General features: G+C 40.8%; 1 protein-coding gene across 1 annotated transcript in view; it reads left to right on the top strand.

Moving 5' to 3' along the window:
* lrig2 (leucine-rich repeats and immunoglobulin-like domains 2) overlaps positions 1–12,956 on the top strand; it is a 96,524-nt gene that overhangs the window by 70,314 nt on the left and 13,254 nt on the right. Inside the window, exons 10-15 of the mRNA XM_060845280.1 lie at positions 1,051–1,122; positions 1,931–1,999; positions 3,431–3,594; positions 7,944–8,264; positions 9,578–9,859; positions 10,942–11,391. Of these exons, the coding sequence (XP_060701263.1) occupies positions 1,051–1,122; positions 1,931–1,999; positions 3,431–3,594; positions 7,944–8,264; positions 9,578–9,859; positions 10,942–11,391 (1,358 nt within the window). The remainder of the gene's footprint in view (positions 1–1,050; positions 1,123–1,930; positions 2,000–3,430; positions 3,595–7,943; positions 8,265–9,577; positions 9,860–10,941; positions 11,392–12,956) is intronic.

Below are 12,956 nucleotides of genomic sequence, written 5' to 3'. Positions count from 1 at the left end.
GCACACCACTCGTAATTGCTCTATCATTGACTGCTTAGGTTCCAACTTCTAGAACTCCCTCCCTACACCTCTGAGCTGTAACCTTGCTTGTCTCCTTTAAGAGGGTTTATATTACCTACCTACTGTACAGTATCATATGTTGTTTTGCAGAGCTCCTCTGAAGCACCTTGAGACATTTAATTAGTTTAAAAATCACACAACACCAAGTTATAGCCCAACAGGTTTATTTAGAAGCACTAGCTTTTGGAGCACTGCTCCTTTGTCAGGTGGTTGTGGAGTATAAGATCGTAAGACACAGAATTTATATCAAAACTTTACAGTGTGCTGTAACTGAAATTATATATTGAAAAAGACTGGGATTGTTTAAGTCTCTCTCCTTTTGAAATGAACATGTTGGTTTCATTCCTTTTGTATGTAAATTGAAGAACTTTTTTAAAGTTACATTCTCAAATGAACTTTAACAATTGGTGTCATGTGGGCCCAGATGATGCATTAGTTAGGTTAACTGTAGAGGTGAAACAGTTGGATATGAAGTTCCCCTTTGACCAAAATCTATAAATGTATACTTTATAGCTGGCTCACTGCTGAGATCGTGGATGAGCATCTTGAAGAATTTTTATTTTCTTGCTTTTCGCACCTAATCTAGGGATGTAAAAGTCATTTGTGGTCTACACATTATTGCTCTGCCCTAGACTTGATCTTTTGCTCAGGCTTGTTCTTAGTGAAAAACTGACAGTATATTCAATGCTGGGTCTTTTTCTCAAAAGGCCTATTTGGTGCCAGTTGTATTTGGCTACAAGAGCTGCTTTTCTGTAAATCCAAGATGCAGTTTCCAATGTTTTTGTTAGACCCATTGTCTTGGTTGTCTTCATCTGCATACATACTCAGGAATGCATGCGTAATGGCACAAACTGCATAGGGAACTTCAGAACCAAAGTTACAAGAACAATAAAAAGCAGCTAGTGTGGAAGAATATCTAGAAACCTTCTCTTTTGTAATGGTACTAATCCAAGAAGTATGATTTGATAAATACTGTTTCATTCTTTGTAGAATCCTGCAGGGCAGCAAAATAACATCCATCACAAAGAAAGCATTTTCTGGGCTGGAAACACTTGAATACCTGTGAGTATCCACTTCAAAATAGTCCTCCATTGTATAGTCACGTCACCAAAATAAAATTTAAAAGCATGTTCTTCTGCATTTATATTAGATGATAAATTAGTCCTGAGTTTCCATTTCTAATTGCACTTTGTCAAATAATTCTGTGGATGAAAGATTTCTGTGCCAGGTTTTAACTCCTCATGGTTGCAGCCTAAATCCTATGGTGTGCCAGTTGTTAAGGCAGAATGACACTGATATGTCACTGCTTACTGACCAGGAGGCAGAACATGAGAATTTAGATGCGGATCCGATTTTGTCATAAAGTGTTAATACCTTTTGAGTTTAAGCAGTGACCATTGTTTAATCATCATTGCCCACTTTAAGTTGCCCCACACAGCAATCGAGAAGGTACTACACCTTGCATTCTCATCCCCTTCAAGATGCAGTACAAGATTGGCACCACAAAATAATTTAAAGATATTTTGTAATTAAGTGAATAGGTCACACATGTAATCATCCTGATTAAATGACCACCAGTTAGATGAACTAACTCGACAAGCACTATTTCAAGAGGAGGTGGAAATTCTCCGTGTGTTCTGGTCAAACCCCATTCCCCTAAGCCACCAGAAACCAATATTAACTAGTCCTTCAGCTCATCAGTTTTTTTTTAAGATTTCTTGCTGTATGTAAAATGGTTGCTGACCTTTTCTGTATAAGTCATTGCACTTTAAAAATGAGCCATTGTGTGTGAAGTGCTTTGATATGTTAAAACTCTGGTATTCCTTTCAACTTCTAGTTTTTAAGCAAGTTTACTTTATCTCTCTTTTAGAGATTTGAGCAACAATGCCATCATGTCTATTCAAGAAAATTCTTTTGCCCAAATGAGCTTGAAAGAACTGTGAGTATTAAAAAGATTGTATTAAATCAATCAGTACAGGATGAAGTAATTTAATTAGAAAGCCTTTCTGTGGATGAATGCATTCCTCGTTCTTGTGTATAGCCTTCTCCACTGAATCCTGATTGATGCCTGCTCATTATTTGAAAGTTATTGGGTTTGGGAGTGGGGTGAAGAGGGAAGGTAGGAAGGCAGGTGGTTTTTGTACATATCCAAAATCAGGAGTAATGTCAGTAAGTTGGATGACTTTTAGCAAGTGTTTGAGTGGTGAGTGGTTTAATGAGAAATGTTCAGTGGCTAAATAAAAGGGGTTGCTTTTGTTTGCTTATGCAGTTCATCACATGCTGAGGTTCATTTGGAATAATTGCTGTCCTAAGGTTCAGTAGTAAAGGTGGCTGAGTTGGGGTGAGCAGGTGATGGAAGAGGGCAACATATTACACGAGTAATGCAAACCCTATAATTGTCAAGCTGTATTTTAAGAAAGACAGCTGTGGAATCGAACTTGCTGGTTAAAATGTCAACTGAGGTTGGCTTCTCTCTTTCAGGGGATGAGCAAATTCTGGTTTTTGAGTTTTATTAATGGGATTTGAGCTTAAGAATGCTTAAATGTACTTAATTAATCCACTTATTTTAAGAGGATTAAGGTCTCCATTAAATAGGCATTATTTCAAGGCACCAGCAATTTTAGTAATAGGTTGCCACAAGTGGGTGGACCTGAGTGACTTGCTGGTGAGTTCCACCGCTTGAGCCGATTTCGCTGCTTTCAGTGAGAATCCGTTTCTGTATCTTCACTCTGTTTTCATGCCTTGATTTGATATCTGTAGGTATCTTGTATGCAACAAAATAAATTAATGGGAAGCAGCTTGTGTTTTGTTACACAAGTCTGTTGTTAGTTGTTATTAGTACAAGTGTTGGACACATGATAACTCAAACATGTATTATTCAAATTGACTAACACCGCCTTGATGCATTGAGGACTTGGTTATAAACAGTGTTCTTTTTGCAGTTTACCCTGTGCCAATATGAAGACTAATCTAAAAAGAGGATTGCAGTCTGCTGTCAGCGATATTGCTGGGAGGGTCCTTTTGTTTTCAATCCATAAACAAAATGCTCCTGTTAGAGCATTGCTAATGCTGTGCAGTGTGCTTATCACTTATCTACTACTAAATTGCCAGTTACTGTCATACATATGCATAACATCACTTGTTGTGCCACTTATCTTGGGTTCAGTCCCCTCTTTATTGAAGAGTAATGTCTAAATTAAATGTGGTCCAAGCCCTGACAGCAATTATTCCTCTGTCACAAAACCACTTTGTCTTCACCTTGTGATGAGTTAGTTATTTTCTCAAAAGCTCCTATAATTCACTGCCTCGCATTCAACTCTTCACTGTTACACATTTCTGAAGGATGTATATTTGTATTTGCTCTCTGCAGGGGCCTGAACACATCCAGTCTTCTGTGTGACTGTCAGCTGAAGTGGCTGCCTCCATTTCTGGTGGAAAAACAGTTTCAGCACATGGTCACTGCCAACTGTGCTCACCCTGTGTGGCTGGCAGGGAAAAGCATCTTTAATGTTGATGCAGAAGACTACATTTGTGGTTTGTATAATTCATGTTTATTATGGCTTAATTTATAGCTCAAAAGTCCTAGCAAGTGCCTGTCTGCCTCAGCTTGTTTTGTGATCTAGTTTTCTCTTACTCTTTGCTGAATCTGCAAAGTTAAATGAATGTGTCAATAATTGGAAGGTGCAAATTGAGCTGAATAACTGCTGGTGCTTATGATGTAACTTGTTACAGACATTGGATTGAAAATAAAAGACATTAGACGTCAGCTGTTTGTTTGAATTAACTATGTATGGGAAACATATTGACATTATCTCATTTATTCTTAAAATTACATTAAAACTACAGCTCCTAGAATAAAAGGAGTAGAAGCAACATGGGTACAAAATTGACTGTGTAATAGAAACAGGCAATTGGTCAATGGATAGTTTTCAGGCTGACCAAAGGTTTTTTTAGATTAGATTCCCTAGTGTGGAAACAGGCCCTTCGACCCAACAATCCACACCAACTCTCTGAAGAGTCATCCACCTAGCCCCATTCTCCTACATTTACACCTGACTACCTAACACTATGGGCAATTAAGCATGGCCATTTCACCTGACCAGCACATCTTTGGATTGTGGGAGGAGCACCGGAGGAAGCCAACGCAAGCACTAGGAGAATGTGCAAATTCCCCACACAGTCGCCCAAGGTGGGAATCAAACCCGGGTCCCTGGCACTGTGAGGCAGCAGTGCTAACTACTGTGCCACCCTTTGTACTGAATGTCTCTGGGGTTAGTGCTGGAATCTTTTCCCTGGTATATTTGAATGATCTAGAACTTGGTATGCAGGGGACAACTTCAGATCTTGAGGATGATGCAAAATTTGGAGGCAGCATAAACTGAAGAGGGCGGTGAATAATTCCAAGAGGACATAAGCAAGTTGTTGGAGTGGACTGAAAGATGACAGTTAAAATTCAATGCAGAGAAGTCTAAGGTTATGCATTTTAATAGGATGAACATAGACAGACAGTTGAAAATAAGAATAACGTCACTTGAGGGTGCTGGAGCAGGCAAACCTGTGCAATGATCACTGGTGGCAGGACTGGTAGATAGTAGTTGAATGAAGTGCACAATCCTGAACTCTAAATAAAATGCCTGGAGTACAAAAGCAAAGAGGTTATGCTGAACTTGTTAGACATTCCCTCGAGTATTTTGTACAATTCTGGTCATTGCGCTGTAGAAAGAATATGAACACATTGAAGAGAGTGCAGAAGAAATTTAGAAAAAATTGCTCCAAGGATGAGCAAGTTCAATTATGAGGATAGATTGGGACTATTCTACTTGAAGAGAAGAAAGCTAAGAAGAGAGAAAATAAAGTTTTCAAAATTATGGGAAATCTATAGATGGGACAAAACTGTTCTCACTCGTAAAAGGATCAAGAATGCGATGGTGCAGATTTAATGCATTTACAAACGTAGCAAATGTAATATGAGAGGGGAAAAAGTACTTTACAAAAAATTTGTTCAGACATGGAATGCAGTGGGTGAAAGTGTGGTGGAGGCAGGTAAAATTGAGGCATTCGAGGCCTTTGAAGGATTATTTAAATAGATATAATGTATATGGGGAAAAGGTAAATGGGTGGTTCAAAGTCATAATGCTCTTTGAAGAGCTGGTGCAAACACTGGTTGAATGCCCTCATTCTGAACTGTACCAATCTATGCTTTTGTAAGTTAAATCTAATCAATGTATATATTTATTCCCTGACTTGGCACTGTTATCTATGTATCAGGATCATATTACAGTCAGTATTGGAAATTTCATATGTTCTCAGCAGAATCTCTTCTGCAAACTTCTGTGTTCCTACAGTTAACTGCAGATGATATTGTACATTAAGGCATGAAGACTGGTTGCACAGATTAGTCTTCCATTCCTTTTTAGTTTAGAAAATTAAGGGTCTTCTAATTGAGGTTTTGAGATCGTTAAAGGAATAAGTACGACCTAATTTCTTTTGTGGGAATTGGAAAGTCCAGAATAAAAGTGGCATGATCTTGAAAGTAGAGCTAAGTTGTTCAAGGTTTATGTTCTAAGTACTTTTTAGTGTAAGGGTAAGTGAAAATTTGTAATCCTCTTCACCAAAAAAGCTGATGCAGGAGTTCACTGCAAAATGGCAAAAGTGAGATTAGTTTTGTGCATAATGTGGGGTATGAACCCAAACATTAGGGTACAGATCCCTCATGATCCATTTGAATAGTGCAGATATGAGCTAAATGGTCTCGTCCCACCCCTGTTTCTGGTCTCCTCTACTTGGCATGTTTTGTATATCTTATTAACTATTTTGCATTTATATTGATTTTGCTTAGATGCCACTTAGAACATGTTTTATGTCTCAGCATTTTGTTTTACAAGTAAGCTGTTCACACAGCAGCCCAGATGAATGTGTTGAAAATTATACTGCTGCGTGTCTTGTTTCAATGTACACTTCGCACTTTTCATTTGACGGTGCTCAAGTCATTCCTTCTGAAGACCCCAACTCCATTTGGACTGAGCTTTCCCTTGTTGGGACCTTTCACCTGGCATCAGGGTCCAACCATTCACAGCGGTTCAAGTACTAGTTGTAGCTCACCCACCTGATTTTTTAATGGCTTGAGTTATTCATTATCCAGTCATATCCAACTGATGAAACTTGGGTAATGTTGATGTGCCTGACGGAAAATAAAGCAAAACAATTTTTGCATGCCGAATGAACTCGGGAAATATGCTTCGTATTTGCATGCATAGGATGTAATTGGTCAACAGGTCAAACTGATATCTGTGCTCCAACTTATTCGTAATTATTTAGCTAATAGCCATCTAGATTATGTATCAAGTACTGAGATTTACACAGTTCCTGTCAACTTTTTTCTTAGCTTCTTTAATAAATGGGCACAAGAGAATTTGTCTGTGTGAACTTGTAAGTGCAACCTTTCAACTATTGGGGCCAATATGACTGCACTAATGACAAGTTAATAAAGATGTTTTTTAGGGTTGAAAACATAAAAGGGTAGAATGTGACTGAGCCACATTTTGCACACCCTGGCCTAATTACCCATGGTCCTTCCCACCTATCCACTCCACCCTCCTCTCTGACCTATCACCTTCATCCCCTCCCCCATCCACCTATTGTACTCTTTGCTACCTTCTCCCCAGCTCCAACCCCCCATTTATCTCTCCACCCTGGAGGCTCCCTGCCTTCATTCCTGATGAAGGGCTTTTGCCTGAAATGTCGATTTTCCTGCTCCTCGGATGCTGCCTGACCTGCTGTGCTTTTCCAGCACCATTCTGGTTTCCAGCATCTGGGGTCCTCACTTTTGCCTAATTATCCATGGTTTCGAACTCTGCTTTACCGAAAGACTTGTGACTGTTCTTGATTTGCCTGGGGTCAACTAATTCCTGATGGACCGAATACGGTTTTCTGAAAGGAAGTGTTTTGCTTGTTGAGAAGGTTTGACAAATAAAATTACTTTGAAGACATAACGTCTTTAGACCAAAGCAATTTAAGGCTGATAGAGATATAACTAGGTCACAATTATCCCAAGATCATGAAAATGTAGAGCAGCAAATAGGGAAGAGGATTTATTAAATCATAGAATCATAAAGTTTCTATGGTGCAGATAGAGGCCATTCTGCCCATCAAGTCTGCACTGAGCCTCCGCAAAGCATCCCACCCAGGAATCCCCTGCATTTACCATGGATAATCTATCTAGTTTTCACACTTTTGGACACTATCACACAGAGGAAACTCACGCAGACGTGGGGAGAATGTGCAGACTCCACGCAGACAGTCACCCAAGGCTGGCATCAAACCTGGGTCCCCGAAGTTGAGGCAGCAGTTTTAACAATGTGCCCCAAATTAAGGGAGTTGGACAAAGATGACATGTGAGATGAATTTACTTATACATTCTGTGGTTTGAATTTGCTGAATTCATATGATCAGATATTGCAAATCTTTTGGTGCTGAATACCCACTTGTTCTGTTTATCTGCCTGTTTTTGTCTAATTGGAATGTTTGAAAGTAACTTCATATTACTATCTGCAGACAGACTTTGGTTGACAGTAAAGAGTCAAGTGTCAAGAGTGTGGTGCTGGAAAAATACAGCAGGTCAGGCAGCATCCGAGGAGCGGGAGAATCGACATTTTGGGCGTACGGATGAAGAGCTTATGCCCGAAATGTCGATTCTCCTGCATCTTTGATGCAGCCTGGCTGGCTGTACATTTCCAGCATCACTCTGTCATCTCTGACCTCACCATCTGCAGTCCTCACTTTTTCCGAAGAGTCAAGTTGTGTAAAACATAAACAGGTGCAACCTCACTTTTGTTTTTGTGCTGTTGCCTAAAATTTGGGTGTTGCTTTTTTTCACTCTGCAGATGCTTTCCCTCGGCCAGTGATCACTGTCCATCCTGAAACCACTGTGGCTTTGAGAGGGATGAATGTCAGCTTTAGTTGCACAGCTTGCAGCAGCAGTGACTCGCCCATGGCTGCTGCCTGGAGAAAGGACAGTGAATTATTATATGAAGCTGAAATCCAAAACTATTCTAGCTTGCAAGAACAGGATGGTGAATTCGTCGAATACACCACCATACTGCAACTGCGCAATGTCAATTTCACAGACGAGGGGTGGTATCAGTGTGTCATCACAAATTACTTTGGCTCCAATTACTCGAACAAGGCAAAGCTAACGGTGAATGGTATGTTGATTTGTTTGCAGGCTGGGGGTGGAGGGGTATGTAGTTTTTATGTCCTGTTCAACTATTCGCATTTTGCTCCATAACCTTATATGTGAATAGACATATCCAAAAGCAATAATGCAAATTTTATTCATTCAACCACTGAATCTAACTGAGGCTCAACTTCCTGCTGGAAATCAGGTCTGTAAGTCTTATTAAATAATTTGTACCTGTACTATCAATTTATTATGTTTTAAACAGTTTGGAAAAACTCAGTTATACCCAATTTTATATTTACACTTTCTCCACATTTTAAGGCATATTTTCATTTTCACCAATTCCCCAGTTTCATTCTCATCTCTCCACATTTAAACTGGTTCTTTATGTTAATCCTAAAGACATGAAAACAGAATGGATGAAAGCTTTCTCAGTTTCATTTTGTTTACCTTTAAAACTGCCCCTTGCTTTCATGTTACTCTTCCTTCCAGAAAAGAGTGAGTAGATTTACCACCCAGCCTTCCTATTCCATCTTTGTTGAAACACCAGTGTATAGGTATTAATGAGCTGCTGAGTGAATTAAAGACCATGGCTCTACTAGTGATGTATCCATTAGTACATTCACAAAATGTATGCTTGTAATAGGTCAAAAACAAAATGCTAAACTGCCCAATGAATTAACATAAAATTATATGGTCATTGGGGCTATTGTGTACCTGTAACTGTATAGTATAAAGTCTGTTCCCTTTTACTTTTTGGATTAATTTTTAGTAAAAATAGATATGCATTTATGGTTTGGAGGAATGCATAATGTGATACCTGATCTCTCAGACCCAAAACTGATCAACAGTTTTCTTCAACTTGGATAATATTCAACCAATTAAGCAGGTTTTCATTATTTTTAAAAAGAATGCATTTTATTGAATTGTTGGAATCCAGGTATATCGACTCTCGGTTTCACTTGGGCTCCCGTGTTTGTTCTTGATTCCTATTCCCAATGCCACTGGAGAGTAAACAAGTAGAGAAGTTATAGGTAAGATTGTTGTCCCAGTAAGCTTTAAATTGAAAAGTAAACAGATATTTGCCTCCAACCACCTGGAAAGCTCTGGAATTCTCCATCCAAACTAGAGTACACCTTTAACCATCGTTCTTCTTTTAAAGCCTATTAAAACCCATGTCTTTGAGTATGCTTTTGGTCATCTGAGTTAGTTCCTCAATGCCAAATAATGTTTGAATGTGGTCCTGCATGGTGTCTTGATATTTTCTATATTGTGGTAAACTAATGACAGTTTCCTGTTGCTGACATAATTGTTTGCTGCTTGTTTTGTTCCTATTAGAACTCCCCTCATTTATGAAAACCCCCATGGATTTAACAATCCGGACGGGTGCAATGGCACGGCTGGAGTGTGCTGCAGGAGGTCACCCGATGCCACAGATTGCTTGGCAGAAAGATGGCGGCACAGACTTTCCAGCAGCACGGGAACGGCGTATGCATGTCATGCCAGAGGATGATGTGTTCTTCATTGCAAATGTTAAGATGGAGGACATGGGCATGTACAGCTGTATGGCCCAAAACACAGCAGGAGGCATTTCCGCAAATGCCACACTGACTGTCCTAGGTGAGAGGTTGGCTTTCATGAAAAATGTTGTTAACTTAAAGGCTACAGTTGCTTGAAAAAGTTAATGTCTAAATTGATAAAGGAGCAAAGTGATTCCAAGTACAAGCACATGCACACACTTAGATTGAATTTTGGCTGCTTGCTAGATTATTGTAGCCTTGACCAATATTTACTATATTTGACTCACTGAAATGACAGGGGATGTATTCTTATTTCATAAAATAGCTTTGTGTCATCAGCAAATTTGGATATACAGAGGAATCTCGATTATCCAAACGAGATGGGCGGGCACTATTTTGTTAGGATAATTGATTATTCAGTTCATCGATTAAATGCCTTTCCTCTGGGACTGGGAGTTTTCTGTTAAGTCCACTGCCTGTTCGGGAGACGAGGCAGCAGCACACTGTTAGTGAGCACTCGCCCCCCCCCCCCCCCCCCCCAAACACTGCACCCCACCTGCCATCCAACATTGCCCCGCCTGACCCCCATGCACCCTCCCGGCAGCCAGCCAGACTGGCCACCAAGAACAAGACTCCACACACTCTTTCTCTCTCTCTCTCACACACACACACACACACACACACACACACACACACACACACACACACAGCCCTACACACAACTTTTTGACAGGTTCCACCTTTGCCCTGTACAGAACAATGTTAGAGAGATTATCTAGGGAAGGGGGGTTTAGGGTACATGCCTATGTTGAACTCCAGGAAATGTGTGGTGGGGGGAGAGAGAGAAGGCAGGAGGTCAGTCATTTGGAGGCAGTGCCTGGGCTCCCATCAGTCCTCTGTTGCATTTCAGAAAGCGGAGTTCACTTTTAATCAGAGTATACAAAATACGCGATCAGTGTTGGAAACACGTCTTTGATGTAAGGTTTCTATCGGGACCTCGAGATCTCCTTCGGATAATCTATTATTTGGATAATCGAGGTTGCTCTGTATAACTTTCTATGCCATGATTCTGGTTGGCAATAAACATTGTGAATTATGTGAACCTGAGGTGTTCGCAAAGTTGTTAACCCTGTTACCAGGCTGGACTAATCTGATTCCTCTGTTCTCTTCCTCTACCCTCAGAAACTCCCTCATTTGTGCGGCCATTAGAAAATCGGACTGTTGCGAGAGGAGAGACTGCAGTTTTACAGTGTATAGCTAGTGGTAGTCCCACTCCACGCCTGAATTGGACCAAGGACAATGGCCCTTTAACAGTAACAGAGAGACACTTTTTTGCTGCTGCCAACCAGCTTCTGATCATTGTGGATGCTGGCCCAGAGGACATTGGGAAATATACCTGTGTCATGTCAAACACGCTTGGAACAGAGCGAGGGCACATTTTTCTGAATGTGATTCCAACTTCCAACTGTGACTCCATGCAGAAAACCTCTGTCTTTGGAGATGACGGCTGGACAACAATTGGAATTGTAATCATAGTCGTGGTGGTTTGTGTGGTGGGCACGTCTCTGGTCTGGGTGATTGTTATCTACCACATGAGACGAAAGAGTGAAGATTACAGTATTACAAATACAGGTACACAAGTTTAAAACTGTTTTCATGTTTCCATAAAGTACTACACCATGACATTTTTATTTCTATTGTAAGTTCTTACATCTGCATTTATAATTGAAGTTACCTATGTAAATATTCACAATGTAACTACAGCCTCCTGATAGTGGTAGTGCTGCAGCATATTTATATGTGTACTCTAATGTAAATGCTGACTTAAATCATTGCGGTGAAGTCTGTATGGACTAATGCCCTCTGTATTCAGACTGGAACGTGAACAGTCTGTATGGTTCAGTGAAACAAAGCATCTCCACCAAGATGCTAACCTACTATTCTTCTCACCGGATACAGAAACCCCACTGTGTAGTTTTTCTTTATCCTGTAGTGCCTGGCCTTATCCAATTGGAACTCAAGTCTGCACTTGCTTTTTGTGCACAATGACAAAAAAAATAGACATGGTTTTATTATGTGCGTAGACAGTGTAGAATATAATTTTCCTCAGATGGCAATATTTTATGTGTTAATAGATTCCAGGTGGTCTTAACTCAAGTTAGAGTCTGGCCACATGATAATTTCTTGGAATGAATTACTACAGAAACTGTGTCGAGGGCTACAAAAAGCAATAACAAATGTAATTTTGGTTCTCATCCTTTAAATGGCATCTCCAACCCATCCCTTGCCTGCTTTATCTAGTGAAGCAGGTATGGTGCTAATGTAATTTGCATGACTGAATTGAATGGTCATGTTCAATTAACAATCAGCAAGGGTCCCCTCCACTATGGAGGATTATCGAGTATTTTTGTCGAAGGATGGTGTTTGTATTTGATAGATGACAAACTTGCCAGTAGTGATTTAAAGGCTTAGCTTGTAACTGGACCACTATCTCTGGCTATGTGATGTGCACAGCAGTTAGTGTACTCTTTGCTGACTTTGTAAGGAATGCGGGTAAAAAGTGAGGTCTGCAGATGCTGGAGATCAGAGCTGAAAATGTGTTGCTGCTTAAAGCACAGCAGGTTAGGTAGCATCCAAGGAACAGGAAATTTGACGTTTCGGGCCAGAGCCCTTCATCAGGAATGAGGACAGGGTGCCAGGCAGGCTAAGATAAAAGGTAGGGAGGAGGGACTTGGGGGAGGGGCGATGGAGATGTGATAGGTGGAAGGAGGTCAAGGTGAGGGTGATAGGCCGGAGTGGGGTGGGGGCGGAGAGGTCAGGAAGAGGATTGCAGGTTAGGAGGGCGGTGCTGAGTTCAAGGGAATCGACTGAGACAAGGTGGGGGGAGGGGAAATGAGGAAACTGGAGAAATCTGAGTTCATCCCTTGTGGTTGGAGGGTTCCCTGGCGGAAGATGAGGCGCTCTTCCTCCAACCGTCATGTTGTTATGTTCTGCCGATGGAGGAGTCCAAGGACCTGCATGTCTTCGGTGGAGTGGGAGGGAGAGTTAAAGTGTTGAGCCACGGGGTGGTTGGGTTGGTTGGTCCGGGAGTCCCAGAGGTGTTCCCTGAAGCGTTCTGCAAGTAGGTGGCCCGTCTCCCCAATATGCAGGAGGCCACATCGGGTGCAGCGGGTGCAATAGATGATGTGTGTGGAGGT

The sequence above is a fragment of the Hemiscyllium ocellatum genome, chromosome 26 (genome assembly GCF_020745735.1).
Source record: "Hemiscyllium ocellatum isolate sHemOce1 chromosome 26, sHemOce1.pat.X.cur, whole genome shotgun sequence".
In the NCBI taxonomy this organism is placed as follows: Eukaryota; Metazoa; Chordata; class Chondrichthyes; order Orectolobiformes; family Hemiscylliidae; genus Hemiscyllium; species Hemiscyllium ocellatum.
This window is presented reverse-complemented; position numbering and strand designations above follow the sequence as displayed.